Source organism: Pundamilia nyererei, unplaced genomic scaffold (assembly GCF_000239375.1).
Source record: "Pundamilia nyererei isolate P.nyererei 1_Seehausen unplaced genomic scaffold, PunNye1.0 scaffold00025, whole genome shotgun sequence".
Classification (NCBI taxonomy): Eukaryota; Metazoa; Chordata; class Actinopteri; order Cichliformes; family Cichlidae; genus Pundamilia; species Pundamilia nyererei.
This window is the reverse complement of record NW_005187426.1, coordinates 2,035,866-2,050,701: the sequence shown is the minus strand read 5'-3', so window position 1 is coordinate 2,050,701 and position 14,836 is coordinate 2,035,866. Positions and strand designations below refer to the sequence as shown.

The window sequence follows — 14,836 nt, the reverse complement described above, 5'->3', positions numbered from 1 at the left end:
CCCCCCCCCCCCCCCTTCTTTTTTTAGAGCCATTAATAGCGCAGTGCCCATGTGGCTTTATTGTACCGGGATGTAAACATGTCTGGTGGAATTTACTTTGGAGCCAGCCTCTAGTGGCCAACAGAGGAATTGCAGTTTTTTTGGGGGCATTTTAACATTTGCTTTATTTTGCTTGTCAAATCCAAAAACCACACATTCATGGAGGTGGGGAGGTGCTTGTACAGTAAGACAGCACTCCTCCTGCTAAAATATGCTCTCTCTCTCTCACACTCACACACACACACACACACACACTTAGATATAATTATGCAGGTGTTTCCACACTGTTCAGATGGAATGATTTATTCATAATTATGATAGCATAATAAAACAATGAACATTGAAAGCACTGACAGTTGAACCCAAGGCCTCTCACACACAGCATGCACCACCCCGACCCTAGCATTCACAGAGACACTGAACATCCCTAACGGCAAGTTGCTCCTGGCTTCTGAAAAGCGTCCTTTTTTAACTCTGTCCAAGTCAGTTTTTCCTTGTTCTTTTTTTTTTTTAATCCTTTAAATATATTTTGATATAAAAACAAGCCCACGTATGATGAATCAACCATGTTTGTGAACTGCCTCTCCCCCTTCTTCTCCTGTTATTGCCCTGCCACCCAACCACCCACCTACCGCTCCTCTGGGCGGTCTTTAAGGAAGGATGAACATGACACTGGCCCCCTCCAAGTCTCCTCACTTCCTATTCTCGTGCTCTTCATGGACGCTCGGATTAACAAAGCAAAAACCAAAAAAAAAAAAAGAAAAAAAAAAGTCTGATGTAAAGATGGTGGAGGTGAAGGAGATGCCACTTAAAAAAACCCCAAACAGTTTCATAACCTCTGGAACAAAGAAAGCAATAAAAAAGATTTTGTTTAAAAAATAAAAATTGAAACCATAACAGTCCAATCAAAAGAAGTGTTGGAGGGAAGTCTGGAGCTCTGTAGACTGGAGGCACTTTGGCACAGAGCGAAGGCCCCACACCTGACAACAAGGCCGAGGGAAAGCAAGGAGGGATGCAAGGAAGGAATGACAGAGTTGGGCTGAAAGGCATGCAAAGCCACATGGTGATATGAGAATCTGGGAATGATCGAGTGGGGTGGACTGGAGAAGAAAAGAGCACCTGACAAACGTGGAGGAAAAGGCCAGCCTCCCCTCCAGTTAATGCCATGTTCAGGAGAGGAGGAGGAGGGGAGGAAATACAAAGAAACAAAAGGGAACTTTCACATAGAAGAAGAAGAGCAATTTGGACCAAGTGACAAAGAGAAGGGAGAGTGAGTGAGCAGTGGCAGGTGTAGGAGGAGGAAAGAGAAGCGGCCCATCGCGAGAAGAGGAAATTGTCTGGCAAAAGCTATACAACACAAACAGGAAAACAGTCCTAGTGTGAAAGCAGAGGACGGCTGGTGGACGGTGGAGGTTGGGGGAGGGGGCACAGCGTAGCAGTCCCACAGGTCAAGAGGCTTGGCAGGTAGGAGGAAAGTGCTGTGGTCCCTCTTCTCCTGCTCCTCCTCCCACTTTACAGCTGTGCTGGGCTGCATCTCGCCCCCCGTCCTCTTCCCCCGGTACCCCCCACAAGCACCTCCTCTTCACAGGTAGAGCTCCTTGGCTCTGATATGCTGGAGCTTCTCCCTCAGCATGCGGAAGGAGGGCCGCATCACGGGATCCAAGGTCCAGCACTGCTTCATCAGGTCGTACACCACGGCGGGGCAGCCGTCTGGGGCATCCATCTTGTACCCTTTCTCTACCCGAGGCACCACTTCTTTCAACGGCTGAGAGACACAGACAAAGAAATGCTGACATTAGCTCAACATTTTGATCAGTCAAACTGATGCAATGGACTCAAAGGTGATGCAATATTCCAGGCAAAGGTAACTACATAACAAGAATAACTAAAAATAACTAAAAATGCGAACGTATCAACCGGTGACACATCACCTGCTTCAGTTGTTTCATGGCATGAATGAGGCCAACACAGAGAACCAGCAGTTACACTGATCTTGCACAAAAATAAATAAATGGTTCAGGCAATAAAGCCTGCCATCTGCTGGTGTATGTCAGACGTCAGCGAGCCACAGAAAATCCCATAAAGGTACTTACAATTCTAGGATAAGGCACACGCCCAAAGGAGTAGATCTCCCACAGTAGGATCCCATAACTCCAAACGTCTGACTTAGTGGAAAACCTCTGTTGGATTAAGAGAGAAGCCGAAATTCATACATTATACATAAAGGCATTCAGAAAGCAGATCAGGCTTGCGCCTCCCTCCAGACCAACAAAACCAGGTCGTACAGTACATACACCCCCACGGTGGATTTTAAACCAAACAATCAAGATGTGACTGAAGTGCACACTTTCAACTTTAATTCAAGGGCATTAACAAAAGGACTGCTTAAACTTAAGGAATTGCTGACATTTTTATAGACAGTCCCTCATTTTCATTTTAAATATAAAGATTTCCACTCTATAACTGTCCATTTCCACTGCACTGCTGCCACAGCCATTATATTTTGGTCTGCTGCCTTGACCCTCACATATACACACACACACACACACACACACACACACACACACACACCGTCTGTGTTTTTTTAAACCAACATTAAGATGTTGGCATCAAATTCAGAAACACATTTCTCATTCTCAACATTTTCAGTTAAACTCAGGCCTTAATTCATTAACATTTCAGTGAATTTGTTTACACATTGTCCTAACTTTGTTGGAAATAGAGCTGAATAATTATTTCCCCCCCCCCCCATATTTGCAGCTTGTTCAACAGTCATACACTCTTTGCTGTCAGGCTCTGGGTGCCCAGAGTTACTTTATCTGGGCAGAAATTCTGGGCAGCTTGACAGATGATTCGATTAAGATGTTGAGAAAACCTTTGGGCTTGCTTTTACTCTCCAGCAGGAAAACTGTTTATGAGCCACTAAACACCACTCTTTGTTAAACTGGCCTCTTTAAATACTTTTAGGGCAGACAAACACACTATTAATGAACTTGCTAGACCCGTGATCAAGATTATACCACTATTTAAAAGACTGTCTTGGACTGGCACTCTCATTCAAATAAACTGATATCCTGCAGCCTCCCCTTTTTAAATAAACCGCCCTTATTCAGATCAATTAAGAGTCGAGTCAGCAACATCAACCCTGTCTCATCCCATCACCTTCTCTCTTAGTGCTTCTGGGGATGTCCATTTGACGGGCAGCTTGGCAGTGTCCTGTATGGAGGATGCCTCCTTGGTGAGGCCGAAGTCGCTGACCTTGGCGATGTTATCGTCAGAAACCAGCACATTGCGAGCCGCCAGGTCTCTGTGGACGAAGTTATTGGCCTCCAGGTACTCCATAGCTTCACACACGTCACTGCCAGGAAAGAGGATGAGTGAGAACTGGCTAACTAATATAGGGCAATAGGTGGTTGAGGATTTTACTTTTATCACCTGCCCTTGTCAGGAAAATTAGCTTGGCTAGAGGGAAAACTAAGCCATTATGATTTTCAATTTAGTTTCAGATGTAAATGCTCCAAAATGTTTTTTCACTACTGCAAGTTATTTCAAAACTTACAAGGCTGGCACAGAAAAATGAAACTTCAACTGATTAATTTGAGACAAACATATAATAATGCTCATCTGAAAGCTTACACTCATTCTTTGTACTGATCACAATGGACTTAACTTGCTTTAGATAACAATATTAGCTAGATAATTATTAAATTAAAAGAAATAAGGATGTATGAGTTGCAGCAAACAACGTTCATGTTACTGCTATGACACTTTTCTCCTGAAGTTCAGTAAGAACGCAGAGGGTTAAAGTGGCAGTGATTTAGTTTCAGATCCCGAAAAGAGCAGTTTAAAAATGTTCTTTTAAATAATTTTTTTAATAATTGCTTGAAAGAGACTCACAGTGAGAACTTGAGTAAGCAGTCTCCACCGAGAACAGTCCGCCCTCGAGAGCGCAGGTAGTCCACTAGGCTGCCCTGTGGTGCAGTTTGGATTATTAACACAATGCTTACATTCAAGAAAGTCTCACAGAAAACTGTGTAGGTACATTTTTTAGCATGAATAGCCTGAGTAAAAACCAAATCGACGACCCCGTGCGAAAAAAGAAAACATGTCAAAGTATTTTTTTTAATAAGGGGAAACATTTGTTTCATCTGTACAATAACAAGTGTTTTAAAAATCCATTTGCTGTTTTACATGAGGTCACAGTCGTCATCATTTCTTGGCTTAGAAGCAAATGCCTCCTCTAGTGCACAACCTGTAACCCCCTCTGCAGATGAAACAAACAAGATAGAAATCTTTTTGTACCCGCTGAATGGGGTCAGGTCAGGTGTTTTCCAGTGTCTCCTGTCTTTATGCTAAGCAAGGCTAACAACTGTTTCATTAGCGTGGTTTTGACTGTGTTTTATTCTCCTAATGTACTGAACTAGCGTTTAAATCGCAGAGGGTTAATGCGAGCATGTACCATTTCCAGTTTTAGAACTTGTCATAAAAGAGCACTTGGGCTGACCTTAGCCATGTATTCTGTGACGATGTAGAGACTGCCCCTCTCCTCCACGATTACCCCTAGCAACTGCACCAGGTTGTTGTGCCTCAGTTGCCTGTCGAAACACAGAAACAGAGGGGGAAAAAATATGCGGTAAGCATGCAGTAAAATATTTTTTAAAAATCATGGTCAACTTCTACCCACAAAAATGACAGAGGATGATCTAATATTTGATGAAGAAACATGTCTGCAGACAGAAACATCTGTGGTGGTGTGAAGTACAAAAAGCAATAGCTGCGGATCTTACGTCATGACAGAAGCCTCAGCGATGAAAGCCTGTGCTGTAGCGTCATTTTTGATGCACTTGACTGCCACCTTGGTCCCTCTGTAGTCTCCTACCATCACATCTGACAAGGACACAGAGGGGACAAAGTTTTACTACATTCTCCAAGGTGACTTGGCCTGATGTGAGAAATGAAAATGAAATATGAAAATATCCTGTTTAAATTTGCTTCTTACCCCCAAACTCCCCTTTGCCAATGGTCTGGAGGAGTTTCAACTCTTTTCTGTTCAAGGCCCAGCCACCTGCCAAAAGAGGACGTTAATGACACTCTGCAATCATAATGTAGGTAATAATATTATTCCAATAAGGCGTTATGAAAAAAATCCTCTTACAGCACGTTCATGACTTTGCAGTTACAGCAGCTATTTTCTTGTTAAAATAACTTTGACGATGATGTATATCCTTTAAGCAGGAGAATTAATCTTTGCATTTCTCTAGTGTAAGAATTAGCCGGGTCAGATGGGTATGTGAGGGTAAATAAAGACAGACAGAGCTGGAGATTGACCTTGAGAGCCGGTGAAGCCCAGCAGTCGTTCCCAGCCACACAAAGATTAACCACCCTCAGTTGATTAATGCTATTAAAGCTCGTAGGAGACGCAGGATTTCTCTGTACACTGTGTGTGTGTGTTCATGCATCTGATACTGTGAGGTTAATGTGGCATATAAAGACAAGCATAACAAAGTGTCCCTGTGTGTATTGGTGCCAGTGTCCCTGTAGGGCTGTGTAATGAGCTCTGTGTGCTCTTACTCCTAGAGAATTCGTCTTGCGCTGCCACGGTTCCCTCCATCAACTTCGGTTTAATCAGCCTGGTACAAAGGCCATCAGCGTCTTTGGTGTAGTGCTGGAGAGAGAAAGTTTGAGAATTAAATACAATCTCCATGCATAAAGAAAAAAAAAAAAAGTATGTATGCTTCAAGTGTTAAAAGTTACAAAGAAATTCCTCTCTCAAAAGGTTTTCCCTGAATTTAGGTCAGCAGTATATACTGTACTGTGCCACTGTACCTAGCTGAATGATCCGATACGGATGTTCTTGGATTACTTCATACTGTTGAGTCTATATACAAGCTTTTGATATGCAAAACAAAAGCGAGGCTGATGTTCGGGGCCACCCTCTGCAGAAAAATGTGACGGTAGCGATGAAAAGAAGATTCAAAGCTGTGTTGTCAGATTTTATGAGAGGAGGCTCCATCCACCAAACAGGTACAGCATGACAGGTTTACCTTTTATCAACATGCATCTTTGTTAAAGACGAGGAGGCTCGTCTTGAGGGACGACAGAATCCCGGCCTCATTTCCATATGAAAGATGGAATAAAACAGGAGCAGCAAAGTTGGGAGGATTTACAGCAGAGTACAAAGCGAGAAAACACAGTAAGGTGTTCGCCTGAAGTTTAAGGGCTGCTTCTGCTGCTCTGTAAAATTTAACTCCAGCTCCAGTCAGAAGTACTCTATTAAAGCAGTGTGTGTTTCTAATCAGCTCCAGTTACAAAAGACATGAGTACATTTTCAGATTTGCCCTTTTTTCCAGCTCTAAAACAAACCAAAAAAATCCACCAGAATAAAGTTTTATTACTTTAAAAGCTCTATTTTTTTCCTTTAAATTCGTGTAGTTGAAGAGACAGCTGTTCCACTATGTCTAAACTTACTAAAGGTCTTTTATGTGTCTTTCACTGCATTTCCATTTGAAATGATTCCTACTCATGTTACACAGAGACTCATCCACTGTGTAAAACATTTTAGCTTCCTTCCCTTTAGGACAGATTTCTTTTGATTGGCTGTCCTTTGGTAAAGTTTGTGGGTGGGTCTCCTATGCTCACAGCCTGAGTTGCGTGTCTGAGATGACCAAATTATGGATATCAGCCCTTACTGACATCATGCAGACCCATTAGTAGACTTGTTTGTTACTGGAAACTTTGAACATGTTTAATATGATATGAGCATCCACCATTGTAAAACAAAATAAGAAAAAGCATAAGGTGTAGTCTCTTTAAGCTACTTCAGATGTGGACAGATCAAGGGACAACAATACGGAGGGCAAGTCACTTATAAAATTACATCCCCTGCAGCTTTGGCTACTATATAAAATGCTTAAATAATCACTACACTACAGAAAAGTAACTATCAACAGAAGTCAGTTAAAAAACAAACAAAGAAAAAACACAAAGGAATAAAAATCTACACTTTAAAGTCAGACACACTGTGATGAAAAGATCACACTTGGGAAATGTTTAAACCTCTGCTGGACACTGTCAGTATTAGTGTAAAGGTGAGGTTCCTGGGGAGCATTTACTGTGGGAACAAGGAGGAGGGTGAGAGGGCTGGTGCATTTGCACCAAGCTGACAATACAGGGATGACTCGTCTACCTACAGAGAGCTCTGCTGTCAGATGGAGGCAGCGTGCAAAGTATGTGGTACAACCGGTCTTTGGGCCACTCTGGCATGTACTGTTGTTGGTCTGTCTGCCAGCCACGGAGAAGAGTGAGGTTATAACATATAAACAGCTGAAGTGACAATGACAGTGACAAGTGTCCACTGCAGCTGCTGTCTCTACTTTTTATACTGTATTTCTGATCTTTTAAGATTTTTTTCCACAATCCTCTCATTCAAGATGAACTCTTCTGTCACTCCCTTCCCTATTCTGGCCCACTTGTCAACCAATCGCCTTTCAGCAGACGCATACATCATCTGCTTCCAGCGATGTGCAGATAGGTTTTGGAAGACTGCATGGCAGCAGACCTGACATGGGTGAAAACGCCTCTCTGCTGTCTGTCCAAATGGAAACGTGTATGCAGACACATTTGTGGGACCATATTACACTTTACAGTTCATCCTTATAAAGACAACAAAATAATCTAATCCCAGTCCATATCTGCTTATCAATTTAGGATATTATTACAAAGGCAAGGACGCCGTTTGTCACGGCAAGTAAAGAAATAAAGACCATCTGCGTTGAATTGCAAAGGCAAAAAAAAAAATAAAATCATGTGAAAAGAAATCAGTGCCTCCTTAAGTGATAGCAGAAGTTACATAAATCATGAAACCTCTTTGTGACCACTGTTACACAACTGTGGACTGATGTGATGACTATAGACTGTAAGATATGATTATAACCACCAGGGGGCAGCATGGTGAAGGAAGGCTGAAGACAAATTAACTGCACATGTAAAATAGCCACAGTTATACACAAATGATGCATTTAGATTATGTATAGCATTTATCAGGTCATTATTTATCATTTCTGAAGCGTTGCCTATATGATCTTGAAAAAGACAGCCCTGAACGGACCTTAATTAGCATTGCTTATGTAACAAATAATCACTGAAATGCAATCTTAGAATGCATGACAATGTGTTTTTAGAGCACAAGTGGCTAAATCACAATCTTCCCATGTGTAATTAGCAGAGAAAGGTGTGATCACAGAGTTGAAACAGCCAGTGAGCACCCTAACAGACAATACTTTGACTGTGCAACTACACCCCTAAAAATACCATATGGAGCGAGCTTTGCTTTTGTTTTTGTTTTGTTTTGTTATTTTTAAAAACCACATGCATCAGAGGATGCACTGACTGAAGACAGAGGTCTGCCAGCATTTGATGTGTAGGTCTATATGAAGAATAACAGAGCAGAGGAACACCGAGCGAGCCGGAAAAACACACAAGAATGTAAGGAATTCTATCATGCGCAATTATAGAGAAAGAAGAGACAAGGGAATGCAGACAGGCTACAGAATAAAGATGTAAAGAGATACCGAAAGAAAGAAACATAGCAGGGTAAAGCAGGGAGACGGAGACAGTGGAGGGCGAAAGGAAGATACGGAGATGAGAGGAGGAGGAGGACAGAAAGCAATATGCCAGGTATCCACCAGGGAACACAAAGAGAGAAAGAAAGGAGGGAGGGAGGGAGGGAGGTGGAGAAAGGAAGTAGAGGCTGAACTGAGCCCGGAGGGTGAGTGTGTGTTGGAGAGTGTGTGTGAGAGAGAGAGATTGTGGGTGGCTGATAACAAGAATGCGCTGGGGATGTAGATGGTCTCGTTGCCAGCTGGCACATTCCTGCCTGTCCACTTCCAACACCCCACAAGGCAAAAAAGATGAGGCCCAATTAAAAGTGTGATAGCTGCCAATCCAGCTCTTCTCTTTATCTAAGAGGATGAAAGGCCTTTATCTCGCTCCCTCTCCGTTTCTATCATCATGTCTCCCCGTCTTCCCCTTTCCACACTCCGTCCTTCCTCTGAACCAGCTTACAGAGAGCAGTCAGGGAGTGAGAGGATCAGACAGCTTTTTGAAGGATACGTACTTGAGTCAGAGTTTTGGGAGAAGTCCACAGAGATATTCAGCATGTGTGTCCTTTACAGAGTTATGTAATCAAACTGCTGCATCATTTATCACCGTATAACTAAGACAACTTATTTCTATTAGCTGTCGTGCCGTGCAGTTTAGAAGATGGATTCCAATTGTTTACTCCTAATAAAAAAACAAAACAACTTTTTTGTTGATTCAAACAGGTTTACATTTTCCTTTTTACCAAACAAATACAAAATAATCAATAACCAAAGACTGCAGGTGTAATGTAAGATAATCAGCTTTTAATGCAACTGACTGACTGTCACAAATGCTAGGGGAATGTGATGGGATCATTGTGTGACCTAATGGACAATGAGATACAATATTTAACTGTAGAAAATACGTGATGTAAGAGGCTTTTAGCTCTGTAATAGACTAGAAACAGGTCTCTTGTACAGTGTTAACTGTGTTAAGATCTAAAACACCTTTGATAGACAGACGAAGCATATCTGAGAGGATGAACAGTTGGCCTGAAACAAACAGAAATATAAATTCTCATAGGAATTATATAACAACCTTTTAAGGGGAAAACAAAAAAACCCAAAACAAAACAAGTAGGTTTGTTTTCCTGCTGCTCTTCAGTTTTACTGAAGAAACTCTGCTTGTTTCGGCTGCTCCCTTATTCACAAGGGGTCACCACAGCAGATGTAGCACATGTTTGATTTGGCAGATTTTTTCCACCAGATGACCTTCCTAACGCAACCCTCCCACAGGAGGAGATTTAGTTCCTCTCCTGGTCTCAAACTGGGATCTTTCATGTGTCAGGCACATGTGTTAGTTGCTAAACTATGGCGCCACCCTTTCTGAAGAAACCCTAAGATGGAATAAACTTTGTAAAATCACCAACTTTTTTACTGTAACAGTTATTTTAAGGATCGATACTACTTAATTTGAGCTACCTAAATAAAATGTAGCCTAACTCTCTGTGACCTTCAGGATAGAGGAAGTATGCACTGGAACATTAAAACAAGGTGACATTTAAAGTTTCATTTTCTTACAAATCGCTCTCTTTGACGTTCAGTTAAATGCCTCAAGTCTTTCGGCTCTTAAAAACAAAAACCAGCTGGAAATGATGATGATGATGATTATGAGAAGGCATTCATCGTTTTTTTACTGCCAAACTGAATGCCAGTAGTACTATTAAAGGTGTTCTGTCAACAAAATTAGACTACAAATAACAGCTATATGCTCTCCATCCTTCCTCACCTCCACCAGCTGCATGAGGTTCTCAAAATACTCTTCCTCGTCGATGGTGAGTTTGCCGTTGTGGTAGATGATGCGGTAGTGCTCCACCTTGCCATCACAGCTGACACACAGGGTGTAATCTCCAGGATAGTTGGTGCTTTCCCTCACCAGGAATAAACCCGTCTCTGGAGGGTAGAGGAGCCGCTCGGCCTGCTCCCGAGTTATCTTCCCATGAAACCAGCTGGAGAGAGAGAAGAGAGGGGTGGGAATGAAGGACGTGAGGAGACAAAGAGGGAAGAGGGAGAGAGAGTATGTCAGACAAAAAGGACACACAGGATTGACTGGAAGTGTTTTATGGCCGCGCACAGAGTGTTTATGTAACAATGACGTTGTTTGATCTATGTACAGAAACTCAACTTGTGCCGTTTTTTAAGAATATTTCTCCAAAAAGAGAGAGAGAAGAAAACAACTAAATTTCAACCATACAGAGGTACCAAATTCCATGTATCATGGCCCACAGCCTTCCTCTGAAATGAGAAGTGAAAAACAAGAGGGGAGCAGTAATGGGAAGCCGACAGCAGCACTTCCACCCTGTTCAGCTTGAATGGTGCAGGGGCGAGGCTGTCTGATCTTGGGGAGTCAGTGAAAAAGTACCTGAACCCAAACAACAGGAAACATGGTGCTAAAACGCGCACACGCATGCATGCGCACACACACATACACAAAGCCTGGGGCAGAGTCGGAAACTGACATACAGGCACTGCAATAACAGGAAAATGCAAAAGCTGCTCAGACAAGGCGGGGAGCAGGATAAAACCAAGTCACCCATTCCCGACTGCGGTCAGAGAGACCAAGAGACGGATTGAACTTTCACCACCCGCTGTAGCGAAAAGGAGGGAGATCAAAAACAAACTCCACCTCCTGTTAAGTTAAAAAGCCGATCACAATTCTGTTGGTTGTGGCAGAAAAGAAACGCTTGCTTCCTGATTTAGAAGCTAACTGTTACACAACGAGCATCAACCTCGCCATATGGCTTGATAGGAGGCATCTATATGCTACTGAAGGACGGATTAGACAGCAAGATCACACACTTTGATCTACTCAACCACCATCTTTACAATCATCTGTTACAAAAACAGAATTTTTTCACACTGCTGTTGCTTTTCAATGGTAATGCATCCTCCGTCGAGCTTAAATGGTAAATGTTTTTTTTAATCTTTGTTAGATACATTTCAGTTTCCTACAACAAAAGCTAACACCCTATTTCAGTATTCTGAATTTCCTTCCATTCATGGCTATTGATCTGTGGTATTAAGCATAAACACAGGGGGGTATCCCATGTACCCTGCTGATTTCTGCCACTATTTGTATGAAAGGTCACATTAGCCACTAAGAATTGCAAAGGACAAAGTCTCCTTATCGGCACTGGCTGGTCAATGGGTGGTAATTAACAACTATGAATGATTTAGCCCACTTTCCTGTGGCTGCCTCTGTCACGCCCTCCTCCTCTTCAATCACTCCACTTGGTCTCCTCAGACAGCAGAGTCCCTTGTGGTAAAGCTGCTTAACATGGCTCGAGTTGATTAGATCAGAATAGGGAGCTTCTCCGATGGAGAGAAGCTCTTTAACTCCCAATAATCCGAGAGCAGGCGCCAAGAGTGGATGGCCCCAGTAACACAAAGCCCAGTGGTAGACACACACTCGGTCCTTTGTCTCCAGAAATTAACCGCAGTTTTTAGAAATGACATCATATTGAAATAAAAGTGAACAACATGTTCAGCACAACTTGGAAGGAATGAGTAGGACAGCGCAGATGAATACGCCAGCTTTCTTTAGGGTGGTTTGGTTACATGGGTCAGATATCTGCCACATGAGGGCAGTAGATGGAGCAGAGTCAAGTAAAGGAGGCAAGCGCTGTATCTACAGCCGAGTATCAACCGATACGGGTGAACGTTAAAGCAGAAAACCACAGATGAACCCTTACGTAACCCAGAAGAGAGGGAGAGGTCCTCTCCGAGACATTTGCTGATGATTCATAAAAAACCCAAAAGTCCCCGCAGGATACAGAGAAACGACTTCTGATGACTTGAGTTTAAAAACACTGAACTATGCTGTGATCTCAAAGGCAGCAATTGGAGCAGAAGGTCAGGATGTGAAAGCATGCTGAATATTTGGGAGTCAAAGAGCAGTGAGTTAGTTTCATAGCACCCTCTTCTTCTTTCCTCCTTTCTTTTAGAAAAGCAACTCTGAGAAGGACATTTGGTTATGGCTGAAAACAAGTTTCATTAAATTCATTCTGAGCTACAGATTAATTACAGCTATTCCCCACGTTAGCCTTTAATAATCAGTGTTGTTGTGTGCACATAAATCCCTTATAGCTGCACAAGGCTCATTTTAAGTTACTGCACCACCGGGCCTCCTAATATCACACACAAAACATGCCTGAGCTGAATGACACAGTAACCGAATTTAAAATGGTGTGAACAGACGGTATGAGGTGGCAAATAGAGAGGTCAACGCTTTCAGCAGCAGTTGATGAAGGGAGACAAAGAGGGTCAAAAGTCTATATAAATGTTTCCTGCCAACATTTTAAGAACATATCACTAAGAATAGTTTGAGCTACACATGCAATGCTGACAAGACTGCATTTCACTTTCTATCCGCAGCTGACACCTTTATTGTGTTAATGATTTCCTTCTAGGAGCACGAGAAGAGTTCATTGTTGCTGCACGAGGTTTGAAAGGTACAAGGAAATAAATGAGCAGCTTATGTATATAACTCCTTACTGTCAAAGAAAATTAGATACTTCCAATACTGGAAACACTGAGAAACTGAAATACAATCTGTACTTCATCTTTGACTTAATTAACTTAACTATGCCCATTACAAAAAACCACAACTTTGAGGTCCAACTTACCATTCTCTTCTTGTAATTCATGTACTTCCTACTGAAATTAAGAACTTTCTTTTGCTTTGCAAAGTTTTAAGACTTGTTTATTACCATCTCAAGAGTAAACACAAATGGTCTGGCAGCTCTCACAGCTTTCAACATCTTATAGCTCATAGCTCGGTTGCAGCAGCTCGGCTTTCCTGTCTCCTTTCATTTGAATATGCCTCTCGTTATGTTTTCCTCGTTTTGAATAGCTGCATTTTCAAAGAGCCCGAAATGTCACTCAAATCTAGTGCACAGCTGGCTGTAGCCTCTATGGGTGTCTGACACAGACAACAGAAGACAGGGAATTTTCATCTTTTGAAGTCAAGACTAATTTCTCCCTCTCACAGCAGGAGACAAAAGTGAATCGGGCTATAACAACTTGTTCATACATAAAGATGTCTGAGATACAAGACACAGACCATTAGTATTTTGATTATAACTGTATTCTGTCGCAATCCTGGAGAACTTTGGTAGTTTCCTAAAATGTTATTTCAGAATGAAACAGTTCTGCGATCCTACAAAAAAAATAATAAAAAAAAATAAATGCATTTTATCCTCTTACATTGCATTAAAAAAAATGTTTGTATGGTCTTAAAAATAAATGCAAAACACCACAAACACACAGACATGACAGTTTAACTGGGATTATCCATTCTAGTACTCACGGCATAAGACTGAGTTTCCCTCCTGACTTGACGCCTTCCCTTTTCTGGACATAGTTAGCTGGGATGGTGCCCTCTCTGCCCACCTGGTTCCTTGCTCTGTACCAGTTTGGATCCTGAAACAGTCGAACACACCACAACACAGCTGAAATACCATAACTAAGGCGGGGTACCATTTTTATACCAAGTCATTTTGTAGGTAAGGAACACTTCTGTACCTTAGAGATAACACAACACAGAAAGACACAGTGGAGAATAAAAGCCAAAATCCACTTCAGCCCCATCAGATATTTGTGGGCACAAGCTGTTGCATCAACAGAAACCAGCGAGTGCCTCTAGCTAAAAGGAAACCCACCAACTGAAGCAATAAAGCTGTTTGATAGGATTAAGTTCACTGAAGCTTTTTAAAAGCTGATATACTTTTTTTTTAATGTAGCTCTTTATTTGTCTTGTCACTTGTCATACAAATGAATGAACTAACTACTTTGTTAGGGACAAAACTTTTGGTTGTCTTGTCTTCTGACTTAAAGTACAAAAAACTAGGATTGTCTCATGAAATACTGCACAAAATACTGTTATAGGTACTGTTGCTGACATTTCAAGAATGAAGAAAAATCCATGTCCTTTTACATCTCTGCATACATCTGTATATTGTTTTTAACATACAGAGAACATTTTACAAGTCCAATCATTGGTGAACAATCCCAAAAAAAAAACAACCCTATTAACTGTGAAAACCCATGAAGAAACAGAAACAGCTTAAACAGTAACTCATTCACTGAATAATAATTGCTAGGATGGCAGCTCTGTGGGTTTAGTTAGAACAACCATATTCAAGGCACTTGTTTTCTTA

General features: G+C 41.8%; 1 protein-coding gene across 4 annotated transcripts in view; it reads right to left on the bottom strand.

Annotated features, from left to right (window-relative positions):
- Window positions 1–326: 326 nt before the first annotated feature.
- cskl (c-src tyrosine kinase-like) overlaps window positions 327–14,836 on the bottom strand; it is a 48,250-nt gene continuing 33,740 nt past the window's right edge. For all 4 annotated transcript variants that reach the window (XM_013909464.1, XM_005727587.1, XM_005727588.2 and 1 more), the window contains exons 4-13: window positions 13,987–14,099; window positions 10,408–10,627; window positions 5,611–5,704; window positions 5,039–5,104; window positions 4,827–4,926; window positions 4,544–4,634; window positions 3,937–4,010; window positions 3,202–3,397; window positions 2,133–2,219; window positions 327–1,804 (exon numbers count right to left, since the gene is read on the bottom strand). In XM_013909464.1, coding sequence (XP_013764918.1) covers window positions 1,622–1,804; window positions 2,133–2,219; window positions 3,202–3,397; window positions 3,937–4,010; window positions 4,544–4,634; window positions 4,827–4,926; window positions 5,039–5,104; window positions 5,611–5,704; window positions 10,408–10,627; window positions 13,987–14,099 — 1,224 coding nt within the window. In that variant the 3' untranslated portion in view covers window positions 327–1,621. The remainder of the gene's footprint in view (window positions 1,805–2,132; window positions 2,220–3,201; window positions 3,398–3,936; window positions 4,011–4,543; window positions 4,635–4,826; window positions 4,927–5,038; window positions 5,105–5,610; window positions 5,705–10,407; window positions 10,628–13,986; window positions 14,100–14,836) is intronic.